General features: G+C 44.2%; 1 protein-coding gene across 1 annotated transcript in view; it reads left to right on the top strand.

Annotated features, from left to right (window-relative positions):
* The first annotated feature begins 7,964 nt into the window (after window positions 1-7,964).
* The window catches only part of ELOVL4 (ELOVL fatty acid elongase 4), a 36,816-nt gene continuing 28,510 nt past the window's right edge, over window positions 7,965-16,270 (top strand). The window contains exon 1 of the mRNA XM_039568192.1: window positions 7,965-8,243. Within this exon, the coding sequence (XP_039424126.1) occupies window positions 8,141-8,243 (103 nt within the window). The 5' untranslated portion in view covers window positions 7,965-8,140. The remainder of the gene's footprint in view (window positions 8,244-16,270) is intronic.

The raw sequence follows: 16,270 nt of genomic DNA on the forward strand, positions 1-16,270 counted from the left end.
CAGTCATTGGGAACTTCTGATCACTGTAACCTCTTGAAGAGATAGAGAACAGCCTTGCAGTGACAGCAGTCATGCATCCTACTTAGCTCTGTGCTCAAGTTGCTTGAGTAATCTCTAACTCAGTCTTCCTCTAACACCGGTTGTATTCCACCAAACACACAGGAAGTCTGAGAAGAAATTTTGCCAGTAAAAAGTGGGATGCAAAAACCTCAACCTCTCTGTCTCCTTCATTACTCGGCTACCTGTTCCCTTGGCCTTATTCTTCCTCGTGCCGCTTCCTTCATGTACTTCACCAATTTTTACTCTGGCTAGTCTTTGGTTTTCGTAATTCAATCATTTCAGACTTGGGCATTCCTTCTGTATTTATCCTGAGCAGGCCATGCCTTCTTCTGTCTCCCATAGGATTCCTTTTTCCCATCTAAGCCCTGTCAGGAGTTCTCCATTCAGATAGTCTGGCCTCCTCACACCTGTATCATGTTCTGCAGACAGAAGTTGATGCTTCTCATGGTTTGAGACTCACTCTCTTGAGATCCTTTGTCTTTCAAAGGAGCAGCTCCTGGGAACTTGCACAACAATAATCTCCCTGAAGTCCTCTTTTTTTAAGTTCAGAGTTGATATCACTACTTGCCTCTTTCACTTTCCATGTTCAAATCTTATGACTTACTAGATCTAGACCAAATAATCCTGGTTCTTTTGTTATTTGAATCAGCTAGGCAGAAACAAAAACAGATTTTATTATTCAATAAGTTTATTTAAAAAGAAGAAAAATTTTTTTCAGCTTGATATGTATCAATAAATTGATCCTCAGAATATATTACTAGAAATATTTTATTGTACTCTTATAATGCAGCATCCTTGGCCTTCCTCACATTGGCCACTTTCTCAATGAAAAGGCAAGTAGTCTATTTCTGTTGGTGTTTCTGCTGTAAACAACATAAAATTGGTGTCCGTAAAGACTCTACTGAATTCAGCGCAGTCCGTTCATTTACACAAGATCTGTTCCAAGCACTGATTCATTAATTCTTGAAATAATTCAGATACAGAGCTATCCTTTTGTGTCCATGAGCCTCTCACTACTTGTGATTTTTTGGCAATTATTGCAGTATTGGACATTGTATAAAGTATGTCATTTGGACATACTATAATATTGTCTCTAGCAGATAGATTCTCTTCCAACGTCAGGCTTCCCAGGTTTTGGTTTTAAGCATCCTGCTCCATTACATAGATAAGACCTAATATTTTGAGACAAGACTTGAGGCAGAATAAAGGTTTGTGGGTAGATGCAGAGTTCATAAAATGTGCACACAGATAAAATGTGGGTCTTTTGTGCACCTTCTCATAGGCAATAATTGTCTTTTAAAAAACACAACAGTTTAAGGTGTCAGCTTCCCTTTCTGGAGTCCATTTATCTGCCACATAGAGCTGTGACTCTTACCTTGGGGACAGATGACTTCATTCCCACCAAAGCTTTGTAATCCTGGCAAAATCTTCCTGAGTGTTAATTGCCTCTTGCACTAAGAATGGAGGGCTCAGAGGTTAACACCAAGCCCAGTGCCATAGCACCCTGTAATGGGCAATGCAAATCCCAGTAGGAAGCACAGTATGCCTGCACAGCAGCCTTCCCTGGGGATTTCCCTGCCTATCCCCAGGCAGGAGAGATGGATGCATGACAGCTTGGGCTGAGTGTGAACAGGATGTGGTAGAAGATGATTTCAAGGCCCTTTACAAGGTAATGACTGTATTTCTGATTTCAACAACTGAATATTCATATGTTCTATGATCTTTTTCTGCTCTTGCTTTTCCTCTTAAAACACTATTCTGTTATACACACGCATACACACAACTACTACAAAATTTTCTACTGTGAACCCTGACAACTAAAAGATTTACAGTAGTCGCTGCACGAAAACTTAGAGCAAAAGTTATCCTATGTTTAGTAAGAAATTTGGAATTTCACTATCCAGCATAGGAAGTGTTATGTTTCATATGTGTCTGTCTTGCCTACAACTACCTGGTGGATCTTCAGGTTCTTTCCAAGTAGTGTCCTGCAGCTCATGCCCATGCCTGGAAAGACCAGTGAACCATGGGTTTATACCAGTGAGAGGCCAAGACACAGCTAGCTTAAGGGACATGCCAAAAACTTCTGCTCTGTTCCATTCCAAAGGGCTGTAACTGGCATGACTTTTCTCTAGGCTTGGTTTCACCATATATAAGATGAAGTTAATAATGCCAGATTATCTCAGTAGGGCTATATGGCTAACCTGCTGTTTGTAAAATGTGTAAGCCTGTGGCAAATACTTTCACATGATTTTCTGAGGATAAGACAACACACCTATAATGAGGACTGGCACTCAGGCTGTCCTGCAGAGCATGTAGATCCACAGCATATTCCCCTGGCACAGTGAAAGGCAGAGTGTGCGCCAGGTCACACCAGTTCAGAGGCCCATGGGCTGACACAGCCTTTATGCAACTCCTTCACCACAATTTTGTCCTCCACACACCACACAGATAAAGGGTATGGGCAGCACCATTGTTACCACCCATCTCACACAGCTACAGCTGGAGACAGCACGGTGGCACCCAGTTTGCACAACCAACGCCCTTCCACCTGACTGCATTGCTATAAGCGGCTTCTGCAGGGGACTGTGCCCTACATTTCAGGCCATTACCAGCGCAGAAGCAAAGGTGCAAGATCATCCCTACAAACAGCTACACGCCTTCAGGAGGCTGACACACCCAGTGAAGTGGGTGCAGTAGCAGTGACACACACCTATGGAAAAGGCTGGATTTGGTAGTTAGTGACTTGCTGCAGATCTGACTATACATGTTGCTGTCATTTCGACACAGCGCCCTCAAAACATCAGCCCATAGTTTAGCATCGTCCTTCTCCAGCATGTACACATATGAAGCCCTCATTGCAAAAGCGTGCTTGCCACACCTCACAAATGATAGATGCTGTGACAGATATCGCTGCAGATAAAAATCTTAGCTGTGTAAAAGTATGAGAAACCATGTAAGAAAAGTATCATTAAGGCAGAGCGAGATAGTATATATACAGGTTTTTATCATCCTCGTGTCTGTTGGACACTGATTTTCAAAAGTAAGCTGGTATGCAGGTAAAACTATGAACATATGTGGACCTGCTGGGTATACAACACATCTCATATACTGGATATACACATTATCATGGTTAGTGACATCTCCCACATGGGAACCAATTATAGATTAATCTCTCAGAATGGCACTGGGAAACACTGGACTAATGGCTCCTCTTCTGAACCACTACTAAACAGCAGCAGTTTAAGCTGAATGCAACCCAACACTGCAGGCCAACACTTCCAGTCTCTGCCCAGACTGCAGTAAATGGGGTTAGTTCTACAGTTTAGAAAAGACTCTGTAAATGTAATGATCCTGAGTCAAACCACAGTTATATTTACTTGAGAGTAAAGTCTGATATGGCTTGGGAGAAACCTGTCCACCACTTCCCTCATCTTCTTCTTAGCAGCAAATTTTTATGCAGAAAGATGAAGAAGAAATCTCAATATGTATAGAGAGTCCTGTGGAAACACAACTTGCATTTACTTCACTGGGAATGTTTGATCTGGCCCTTGACCATTTAAACCAGGATATTAAACATACTTTAATTCTCATATTTCAGATAGAGCCACAGCAAAAATGGCTCATGTTCAAAACATGAAGCTGACACATATGAGAAATCCAATTCAGTGCTAGTGACAACAGTGAGGTGGAACCTTGCGGCAACTTTCATCAAAGGTAAGTTTTGGCCAAAGCCTGCACTGAGAATTAACATCTCTGGATACTTTCTGATGCATCACACCAATATATTTGGTCTGGAAAAAGTCATTTTGATGCAGCTGAATGTATGAAAAGACAGATGGCATCTAGCAGATGGTTTAGAAGACAAAGAGTGGGATCTGTTTCAGATCCTATGGAAGACTCTCTGTGCAAAAGCTGTGTAATCCCTGTGTGCAGAGTTACCCCACCTCAAATTATGGAGTTAACAGTATGTTATGTAATAAACAAAAAAAATTAATTAGCACTGAAAGACACATTGCTGGTTTTAATGTTATTGTTTTTAAAAGTTATGGTTGTATGAAAACAGCTTCTTTTAAGCTTGTATAGTATAAAGCTGTCTTAAATCAGCCTCTGTATTGAAGCAGATAGCATTTGTACTATTCCATATGAATACACTTGAGCCTGTATTTGTTGATTCAAAGATCAAATGAGCTTCTTTTGGTTCAGCTGGCAGTCTTTATACGGCATATCAGCTCAAAAGCTTTAATGCAAGGAGCGTATCAATTGGACAGGCTGTGCAAGAAAGTCCCATGCACTGCAAATTAAAGTGCTAATTTATTTAATCATTTTCCCTCCTAAGACATGGATGGAATCAAATGAAAAAAAATGAGAACTTAATAGTTAAAGTAGTCAAAACACATTTTTAAAGGTATTTTCAACATTTAAATTTGGTCATGTTCAACATATATAATACTTATATGCCTTCTTTACTGGTAAGTGAATAGGTTGTCCCTTACCACGTCATGTAACATTCAGATCTGTCAAATGTGTTGATCAAGCAATTTTATGCTTTCCCATCAGGTAAGTTCCTGGTTGTGGTGATTCTCTTTGTAGCAAGGCAGAATTCTTTTACTGATGATTTTGTCATTTGTTGAGTCTGGAGGGATCACTGGTGGCAACATACAAAGCTCTGATTGCTTTCTTCCTACTACACTTCACAAATATTACCAAACATACCTGCATTACATTTTGTCCTTACAGCAATTTCATTGCTAACCTGAAGCAAAACCTGAGTGGGAATACTTTCAACTAGTGCAGAAGCATCTGCTGATTCATCAATCATTATGATAGCATATACTTCACTGGAATTAATGAATAAATGCGTTTTTACAAGCATTACTAAAGGCACTGGTCATCGGGAATTTGTAACATTTCTATCGCTGTTTATTTGTTTCATGAAGAAGCAGAAAATGGCTTGAAGCAGTTCTGAAATGAGATATCATTGGGGTTTTTTTATAAAAATATCTGGAAGAAATACAAATGGTTTGTGTCTGGAATGGGAACCAGGAGGAGACGTTCCTAGAGCCACCTGTCCCACAACTTCCTGTTACCTTCTGCAGCCTTCCCAAAGCACACAATTGCCTGCTGCCAGCAGAAGCACCCTGGAGCCAAATGGCCAGAGCACAGCTGGGATTCATGTGTGTGTTCCTCTGGGATCACCTGCCACAAATCTGCCTTTTCCTGGCAGAAATTTGCCCATCTGAGATGTCCAGGTTTTAGGAACACGTAGATCACCAAATAGAAGATGACAACACTAGCTAACTAATGATATTGAAAAATTATCTTATTCTGACTACCATGCTGTAGATTTCCTTGGAGGATGCTTTGATACTGCGCCTTTGGATGCCTTCCTCCTTCCACTCTCTTAAGTAGAAGACATGGTCTTAGCATTCTTAAGCCAGCATATCCTGCTGGGTGCACAAATGTAGGGAACTAGCTGGGACATGTTTGAAAGCCCCAGACAAAGACCTAATCTTAAAAGCACATCCACATATTTGCAGGCTGGAAGTTAAACTAATGAAAATAGTTAGTCATACATTTCAGCACATTTTTTAAAAGCAATCTCAAAGCACAGAGGAAGTTACTCTGGTTAGATAGTTCATCTTCTCCCTGTTGTCCAAGCTCTGCAACTCAGCTGCAGCTCCTCTCAAGCCTTAATTGCTCTGTAAAATTATCTGTATACAATCATATTGCTAATATAAAGGATTTAATTGACATTGAGAGAAGTTACCTAATTGGAAATAGATGAAACAGTAAATTGAATGATATAAACATTTTATAAACAATAATAATTGGTGTCAGTTGTGCAAAAAATACTTCCGCAGAATAAACATTCAAATAAAGAAGTAAGCATATCTGGGCTATAATATTAACACAACTATGTATTCATGTTGCTAATATGTCTTGTTCCTTTTTTGTTCTTTGGTAGACTGTGGATCTTCACTCCTTGTGTTGGTGGCATTCTCTTGAGTCCACATCTTCTCCAACAGGGTGCAAAACTTTTTCATGTTGATTCACTCAGTAGCCCATTCTGTTTCAAGCATGTGGCCAACGCAAATGGCCACATACCAATTTGAGGATTATGACTCAATCTCCTGGTTTCCTTTTGATTTAAATGATAATGCTACAAAAAGTTCTGAAGCTGTGCTTTAGACAATGCTAACCACATATTCCAGATTCTATATGTCCAGCAATACACTCCAGCGGTTTCACCTATTGGAGGCACAGGAACCACAGCTAACACTACACTGCCTGCAACTTGAGAAGCAGGTTGGTGTACACCTTGCCCTACCCAGTGACAGATCCATTTCAGAGCTCTCACCAGACCTTCTGCCATGATCAGCACCATCAAAATAAGGTGTCAAGTCAGTGTAATTCATGCAGAATTTTGATCGACTCTTCTCACATGAGAGAAGTAGCAGCTGTCCATACATCCACATGCAATAACCTTGCTTCGCTCCAACTTTCAGGCAGCACTGGGATAAGCTGGACTTCCCTGTACATCGAGGCCTCCAGGTGTTGACATAGCTCCTCTTCCTTTTCCCAGTGTAGGTGATCCCTACTCCCAGCCACCTGTTTTTGGTGGAGTGACTCTGCTTCCAGTGGAGTAACTAGTGATGGCCAGTGTGCCTCTCCTGTCCATAGGGCTGGGATCGCAGCAGCCAGAGCAGTGCGGGAGCTAAGCCGGGGGTGACTCACCCAGGAGGAGGAGTGTGAGCTGTGCTCACCGAGACCAAGTGACAAGTGACAGCGGTGCTGCTGCAGTGGAGGAGGGATAGGCAAATACTATCTGATCTGCTGCCTGCTAGGAGGAAAGCCTGCAACTTGGGTGGAGTAGGTCCCCTCCTGCCCCTTGCTCCCGAAGGTGTCATGCAGCCACCTGCACTATGTAAGATCATGGGACAGACAAGCGGGCAAGGAGGAGATAAGAAGCAAGGGGCGTGAGGAGCAGCTGGTGCTCTCACACCAAACAGAGGGTTTGCTGGGGCTGAAACATAGGGCGCAGAATGCATGCTCCTTCTCCTGCAGCATCCGGCAACACTCCGGGCAGCTGAATCTCTCTGCTCAATGAAGAGACCATAAAGACTTTGGTCCGGGAGATAAGGGGAGGTGTGCGAAGGGCAGCTGGGTGATGCCTGGAGAAGGCTGGTCGGGGAAGTGCTACCAGGCAGTGGGGCAGGGAGGTAGCGAGGTCCCATTGCGGTTGCTGGTGTTATCCGTGCTGGGAGGAGAAGGGATTTTAGGGGAGGCTCCTGGAAGCAGAACAAGAGCCGGTATCTCGGTACGCAAAGATGGAGGTAACGCCAGCACCGCTCACACCGGACCCTCGGCGTGTCTGTCAAGGGGCAGCAGGAGGGGAAGAGAGAAGAAAAATCCAAACTGCTACAAAGAGAAAAGAAAGAAAGAAAATAGGAGTTGGCTGAAGTATTCATTTCCCCCCCTTTCTGGTAAAAAAAAAAAAAAAACAAAACCCAAAAAACCTATTTGAAAATAAAAAGCCAAACTGAGATAACAAGCGCCTCCTCGCCACCCCGCACGCCTCCGAGGGAGGAGGAGCCGGGGTCCCCGCGCGTCCGCACCTGCTCCGCCCGGGGCGCCGGGCGCCTGCGCGGCCGGGCCGGTCCGTGGGGCCGCGCACCCGCGGGCGCGCGGCCGGGCAGCGGGACGGCGGCCACGTGCACCCCTCCCGCCCCCGCACCGCGCGGGCGTGCGCACCGAGCCGGGAGCACCGAGCCGGGAGCACCGAGCCGGGAGCACCGAGCGCGGAGCACCGAGCCGCGGAGCACCGAGCCGCGGAGCACCGAGCTGCGGAGCCGCGGCCGCCGCCGCGCCGCCCCCCGCCTCCGCGCCCTCCACCCTGCCCGCGGGGCACGGGAGCCGGTGACGGGAGCGAGGCGGAGTCTGGAGGGAAGACACCGAGAGATAGAGATTTAAATCACATCCCCGGCTGTAGAAGGGGCAGCAGCAGCAGCCCCGGCGCAGAGGCACGGACGCACGCGCCGAGACAGGTCTGCCGGCTCCGCCGCTGCTGCTGCTGCTCACCATGGGTGCCGCCGCCGCCGCCGAGCCCCCCAGCGCCATGGGCCTGGTGTCCAGCGTGGTGAACGACACCCTCGAGTTCTACCGCTGGACCTGGAGCATCCGAGGTAACGCGCCAGGGCGGCCCCGGCCCCGCCATCGCCGTGCCCGGCGCTCCCCGCCCGCTGCCACTGATGCGCAGCGGCTCAAAATGGCTCCGTCTCCCGGGAGACGCGGAGCGCGCTCCGGCGCCCCGGGACGGAGCCGCGGCGGGGGCCAGACTCCCCCGCTCCCGCCTGCCCTCCTCGCCCCTCCGGGTGCGCTCGGTGCAGTGTTTGTTTATCTGCCGTAATCCCGCGTAGCGGCCCGGGGTGGCCGGGCACCGATCCGCGGCAAGGTGAGCGCGTCCCCTGTGCGCCCGCGGGTGGACGTAGCGAAATCCGCTTCCCAGGGCCGTGGTTCCTCCGGTTCTCTGCCGCCGCGGCGTGCCTTGGGGTGGTCATACGGGAATCTGATGTCGGAGGTAAGCGGGGCCCTCCGGTAAGCCGTGGCGGAGCTCGGGCGGCCTCTGGCTTCTGCGGCAGGTGGGAGCCCCGCGTCGGCATCGCGCGGAGTTCAGCAAACGAAATGAGCCGATGGTTGTTACCGCTAATGCAGCAGCTTTTCATTTTATATTAAATGTGTTTGGGTCAGTTCTGCTGTTTTCCGTTTTCAATATGCTCCTCTCCTGTGTTGGCACCCCACGACTGCAATGTGGCAGATGCTGAAGGAAGAGTAAATGTCTTGGAATATGGAGAAATGTGGAAAAGCAGCTTTCAGTGCTGGGACAGCAAATGAGGTGGTATCTTGCTGCAGCGACCGGTAGCTCTGGAAGTGTTATTGGTCAGCGTGAATGGCTCCGTCTCGTGTGTCAAATGAAAGGAGTCGCAGCTTTTACAGTTGCTTGCTATTGTGAGTAGCCACGGGCAGCTGACAGAAGGATCATTTGCTCCTCTGGATGTTTTCTTCTTTTTTTCGTTGTTCACACAACGATAAGATTTAGCTCTTTTGAAACATATAGAGCAAAACTGGAGTGCATGCAACTGTGGATGTATTTCGTGGCAGTGTGATAAGTGGGAATGTGGGGCCTTCATTGCAGACGGGAAGCTCACTGCATCAGCAGTCTTTGCTTTTCCGCCCCCCTCCCTTCTGCCATCTGTCAGATAATAAATTAATCTTATGTTATAGATGGAAGGAGCTCACTTTTTTTCACAATTTGCCTTCCTTTAACTTCTGTGTTTTGCAATATTTTAAAATTTGAGCCTGCGTGCATCTTTTTCTCTTCTGCTTTTAAAAACTGCCAGAATATGAGAGCAAATAAAAATGCTTGCAGCAGCACTGCATTGTAATCTACCAGTGTTTGCTGTCTTTCTCTGACTCTTGCAACATACAATTGTTCATAGACTGCCAGGTAATGCATAAAAGAGATGCAATTCTAGTCAATCAATAGCATTTTCAGATGGATATAAAAATAGATGTGGGTACAAAGTTGATAACCTATTAGATTACTTGATTTCTTTGAAAAAAATACTTCAAGTTCTGATATGTTTCCTGAACTTCAAACAAGTTATTTAAGTCTATCAAATGACCATGTCTATTGTAAGCAAAAATGGTCAGAGCGGGGGGGAAAAAAGGAAGAAAAAACAGCAAGTAAATGTAAACAATGTAACAATAAGTAACTGACAGTGATACTACACATAGAGCAAACTTTTTTCCTTCTGTTTCTTTGGAGAATGTTAAGCAGTAGTAGGATGACGTTGTTATTGCCCATAAATTGCCCATAATACACATAAAATATGTGTAAGTCTTACTGACTTATTAATGGAAAATTTTTAATTTTTGCTTTAATTTCAGCAATCTTGCTGTTAAAGCAGGATTCCATTGTAAGGAAGTAATCAGTCCTATTTTGTGGAGAGTTTCTTGTTCAGATGCTGGATTACAGCAGGTCCCTGCAAGGCTAGTTTTGGGTAGAGCCTAAGTGACATGAAAAACACATTACAGTTCTTATTTATATCTAGTAGTGTGTGAAACAGGGTTCTCCTGTGGTTTTTACAGTCAGGTAGGGATAGGTGAAATATGTAATATCTCACATTATAGTTACAAGGTAGCTCTGGATAAGAAAGTGTTATTCATGAGGCAATGCTGTATGGCTGTTTAGTGAGATAATTTTTTAATGCCCTAAATTCTGCAAAAATACCTGCTCAGTTTGCTGCTTTTCTGCATGTTTCTTTGTTCAGACAAAAGTAATTGTCTCCATTTGCCATCTCTGAGTGAACGTACAGCATCCTTCCAGTACCTAAAGGGGGTGTGAGACGAGACTGGGAGAGGGACCTTCTAAAAGGGCATATAGTGATAGGACAAGGTAATGGCTTCAGACTGAAAGAGAGTAGGTTTAGATTCGATACTGGGAAAAAATTCTCTACTGCAAATGTGATGAGGCACAGGAACAGGTTGCTCAGAGAACTTGTGGATACCCCATCCCTGGAATTGTTCAAGGCCAGGTTGGAGGGGGCTCTGAAATTCTAGTGGAATGTGTCTCTGCCCATGGCAGGGTGATTTGAGCTAGATGATCTTTAAGGTCCCTTCCAACCTAAATCATTCTATGGTATGTTAAAATCATGAATTCAGCGCTGTTATGGATTCATGCAATTCACTTTTGTGTTAAGAGCTATGACAATGATGTTGCTCAACAGAAAACACAAATTATGGCATGCAAGACCATTGCCTAATGTTCAATATCATTAAATAAAAAACTATACCACGCAGCAAAGTTGCTCAACAAATGATGCTATGCAATAGCATTACACAATAAATCATACTGAAACACTACTACACAGCAAAATTACACAACAAAATGTGAAGAAATTTTATTCCCACTACTACTCCTACACTTATTCTCTCCAGTTCCCACTTCCATTTTTTATTGAACACCTGTGTGTCTTTAGCCCTGTTCTCTGTATTCAGCAGGATTGTCCTGCCAGTGGGTGTTTTCTCCTGCTGCCTTGGACTCCTGTGATGAGACTTGTGTAGAACTGTGCCACAACATCCCACTGAGTCTTGTGCTGCGTTATTTTTGCACATTAAAGATTTGATCATTTTCCTTCTCTGCGTTGTGCTATTTAAAAAGCAACTGACCTTTTCTGAGACCAAAAAAAAACCCCAAAAGACCAAGTATTTAATGAGCCTAAATGGATTTTTTGATGTTACAATTTCTTTTAGCATTAAGCGTGCTGTGTAAAGCTGGTTTGTTTGTGGTTTTGGTTTTCTAAGACTTGCATTTGGGAATAATAGCAGTCTTCTGTGACTTTTTCCCCATACATGTTATCAAATACATTTTCAGCATTAGCTTAATGCTTTTGCTTGTTCATTTGTTGAAAAACTCCTTTTTTTCTCTCTCCTCCCTTGACTACTTTTCAGACTCCTTTCATGAAAGCCCAAAATCCACTGCAACCATATATTCACCTAGAAGGCTAAAGGACATAAGTTAGGAAGCCATAAACTTCAGGAAGAGATAGAAAAGTCAAAACCACATTCTTAGTGCTCATCAAGTGAAAAAAAATAAAAGGTGGTCGGAGGAACAGTTACTATCAGGAAATATGATCTAGGAATTCCATGCCCTTATTTCTGTAAGGGCATGGGACCAGTTCCATGTAATTGCTAGGGCAGGGCTTCCTTCTTTCTCTCAGCTCAAGTAGCTGGTTGGGGTTAGATTTGCCAGGAAGGATTAAGGGTATGATTAGATGACTGAGCAAGTGACTTAAAGGGAGGTTCCAGTCTGAGTCCAGGGGAACTATTAAGATGAATAACTCAGGACATAATCCAGGAAAGAAGAGTGTGGAAATCTCAAAATGTGGGTGAAGAGACCATTGTCAGTTGGAGAAGGGGAGTAGGAGACTGTGGCTTGAAAAGATTTGTGAAACACTGTACAAAAAGATTTGTTTAGAGGAGCTAGTTAATTTGATTGTACTGGGCTAAAAAACGGAAGGATTTACTGACTTTGGGTGAGAATGATTGATCTTGGAGCTCAAGAGTTTAAAGGAGGCAGGGCCATCCCAGGCCATGTGGGGCTGCTTTGGACCAGCAACTATTTACAGCTGTTGCAGTTAATAAGATTACAGACTTTTTCCATCAGTAGGAAAGGAGAGAGATGCAAACTTTCACTTTAGTGGTAGGGTAGTGTTCTACATAGCATCTTGTTCGGGAGCAACATCAATTGTAGCTTTTATCAGTTGGGTCAGATGTGTAAGGCAGTGAGGATGGAGAAGATGGGAAACTTACAGCTGCTTGCCTAAAAACGTGAACCAGTGGAGCAGCTTCCTTGAGAACATCGATTGCCATAAATGCTTTTGCCAGGAGATCTTGGGACTAATTTAAAATTGCCCAGGAAGTTCAGGTTCATTTTCTTTTTCAGTTACAGGGAACAGAACTGGAACAAAACATGTTTCTTCTTCCCTTGTTCTTTCCCCCATGGAGAACCCAAGTATGACCAAATGTTTATGCTGAGTGTTTATGCTTGAGAGAAGTTCACTGGGGTGCTTAGCAGAACACTCTGAGTGCAGTGAGTCCTTTGTAGCTGAGGATTTGTGCCAAAGCTGGTGGCAGGTAGAATCCCAGTGAAAGTTCTTCAGAGGGTGATGATGGGGAAAGAGAACAAAGGGTGAGATTAAGGCTCATGAAATCTGTTTCACAGAAACAAAGCAGAATGTGTTCCTAAACTTTCAGATGTCTGGCTGAGCGTCAGATTTGGTGATTTGGCACAATACTTGTCTTGCAGATACAATTTTCTTCTCAAGGGAACAGTTTTTTCAGTCTGTGGTCATGACTAGATAAAACACAAGGATTAGACAGGTAGAAACACACCAGAAACGGAAAAGCTGTGTAACTGGGTTGGCTGTCTTGAGGCAGAAACACAAAGAAAAAACCTTTGGCAGAAGCATCACTTGAAGAAATTGATTACGGAAGTAAAGAATGTTAAAGCCTAGATCATATGAGTCTGCTGTCAACCAAACTGAGCAATAGGAGCATCCCAGTTTACTGGATTCATTTAACATTTAATTGCCAGTTAGTGGAGGGAGGGACTTTATTAGTGAAGAAAAAAAATAATGATTGGTATTGAAGGCAATTCGCTGGGTGTTTGAGGGAAATTCTACCCCCATTTCATCATCAGGAGATTTTATCAGATTGTAGAACTCAAAAGACATAATCAGAACAAAACAGATACCAAGCATTTTTTTAAATGGAAACATCATTCAGAAAAGTACATTAGTGAAGTGTTAGGGTTAGAGATCTTGGGTCACCAAGCTTCAAGACCTTGATCATGAGGGAATAGCACCAAGCAAAATGAACTCTGTGGATGAGGAGCTGAGTTATGAGTGGAAGACTTCTCTTTCCTAAAATGAAGGAGAAGTTGTAGGGATGATCTGCAAATCTCAGCTCCAGCAAAGAAATGAAACAGAAAAAAAGGGCAAAGAGCACCAGCAAGAATGTAATACGAACTTCTGTTTGAACACTCATCACCATATTTCAGAAGGAAAAGGAAATGTGTAGACAAAATTACAAGAACATAACTGAATGTTTGAAAATTCATTCCAAAGCTGTGTAGATAGCATGTCTTTAAATTTTGAAGGAAATAAGGTGTTATGAATACTCTTAAAGGAGAACCCATAGGAAAAGATCAGGAAACGGCTGTATACAGAATTTAACCACGCTGATTGCATGACCTTAGTACCTACTGCAGAAGGCCAAATGACTAGATGTTTAAAATTTGGCACATGGTAAATTGCTGTTGTGGAGCTCTCAGCAAATTATGTTTCTCAGCTGAGGCATCATGAGGTATAAATCAGTATGTGGTCCTGGAGCCACATACTGCAGCCAGAGGTGAAGAATTCTTGAGTAGTTGAAAAATCCTTGGCATGAAGCAGATGCAGCCATCCTGGAGACTCCACTGGTTACGTAGATTGATCGAGCATAGTGGCCGAACTCTTGTTCGTAGGTAGTTGTCTCTTGTTGGAGTACCTTGACTAGAAATGTTTGTAACCTCACCCTGCATTTATGCTGTGCTCGGGGTGAAGAGGCGTGCAGTAGGGCTGTGGCTGTAGATGCCAGAAGAGCAGAAGAGGTTGTATCCAAGGCAGCTGTGCTATGCTGTCCGGTGCAACAAGGGAAGAGGGTCAAAGGCTGCTTGAGGACAGTTAGTAGAGGAAGGTTAGGGAACATAGGATGTAGTTCCTTTTAAGGCCTTGTACATCAGGAATCATGAGCAGTGGGTGAGGTAAGACTCCACTTCTTCCTCTGCCAGTCCAGACAGGTTTTTGGAGTTACTTGATTCGGATGGATTAGGAGAGCGCTTAGATAAAAGGTGAATGAATGAAAAGACTCCAAACAGATATGGAGAGGACTTTGAGAGGAAGAATTTGCTAGGATGCAAGACTAAGGGAGGAGAAGAGGCTGTTGTGTGTACCAAAGAGTTTCTTGAGGTAAGGCACGTGGGGTTGAATAAATGCCTGAATGGCCTGAAAAACTGGAGCTAAGTAAGAGTTCATTTATCTAAACAGAATTGGCCGAATGACAGCTTTGGCTTTTAAAGAGTGTTGATCTGAGTGGAGTCACTCAGGGCACAGAGGTTGTGACAGTGTGATTTTATGGACAGATCTGATCCATAATGTAGGACTTCTCTGAGTAGTAAATACACGACAGGGCTTCACTTCCTCAAGCTGTATTTGGAACCCAAGTTGGAGCTACCCCTGCACTCCATAAAGAACTCTTTGAGTGGGACTGTCTGACTGACACCTCATTTAGGAGGTTGTAGATGTGAATGCAGTTACTGGATCTTGTGTGGTGACAAGTGGGTACAACTATGCTCAGTGTTGTCAAACTCAAGTGCTTCTGAGTGTATGAGCTTCAAAGTCTTGTGGAATTTTAAGGATGTAAATGAAGGCAGCTCTGAAATTCAGGCTTGGCAATACTTAGGTGTTAGCCCTGTTGGGGTTTTGAGTACTTCACCTAACTTGCAGGCAAAGCAGTAAGTAGCCTAGAGATGAATAAAGTGCGACGTGGTTTGTATTAATGCCCTTTGTGTGTGCTTGGATCTCAAGATAAGCATGAGCTAGGTTACCTTTCTCTCATGGAAGGTGAGGGAGAATAAGCTATCTCAGTCTGGCTTGCATTTGATGCAAGATAGTGACACGCCTGAGGGCATTGATTGTTCTTGGATTTGTTTTGCTCATGTGCCTGCAACTCAACTTTTTTCTTTAGGTACTTGAATAATTTCAGTGGTTTGATCCTTAACTCCTGCCCTGGAGTGTTCTCTCTCTCTTTGACATTGTGCCTGCTTGTACCACGGGATTCTTCCCTTATATTGTGTTTGCATGGCAAGGTTTTGGTACTAGGGGGGCTATTCTAGAAGAACCCCCATGTCCAACAGAGCCAATGCCAGGCCATCCCAAGATGGGCCCATTTCTTGCCAAGGCTGAGCCAGTCAGTGATAGTAGTAAAATCTCAGTGACAACAATCACACCATCAAAAGCAGCATGGCCAGCAGATTGAGGTAGGTGAGCCTGTCCCTCTACTCCACTCTTGTGAGATGCCACCTTTAGTACAGCTTCCACCCCTGGGGTCCCCAGCACAGAAAGGACATTGACATGTTGGAGCAAATCTAGAGGAGGGCCACCAAGTTGTTTAGAGGGACGGAGTACCTCTCCTATGAGGAAAGGCTAGGAGAATTGGGATTCTTTGGCCTGGAAAAGAGAAGACTTTGGGGTGACCTAACTGTGTCCTTCCAGCATCTGAAAGGAGCCTACAAGAAAAATGAAAAGAAACTTTTTACAAGGGCATGTAGTGAGAGGATAGGGGGGAATGGTTTCAACTGAAAGAGAGGAGGTTTAGATTAGACGTTAGGAAAAAATTCTTTACTCTGAGGATGATGGGGTGCTGGAACAGGTTGCCCAGAGGAGCTGTGGATGCCCTATCCTTGGGAATGTTTAAAGCCAGGTTGGATGGGGCTCTGAGCAACCCTCTCTGGTGGAAGGCATCCTTGTTCATGATAGAGTTGTTTGAAGTGGATGATCTTTAATGTCCCTTCCAACCTAGGCTATTCTATGATTTTACAATTATATAT

This window comes from Corvus cornix, chromosome 3 (assembly GCF_000738735.6).
Source record: "Corvus cornix cornix isolate S_Up_H32 chromosome 3, ASM73873v5, whole genome shotgun sequence".
Classification (NCBI taxonomy): domain Eukaryota; kingdom Metazoa; phylum Chordata; class Aves; order Passeriformes; family Corvidae; genus Corvus; species Corvus cornix.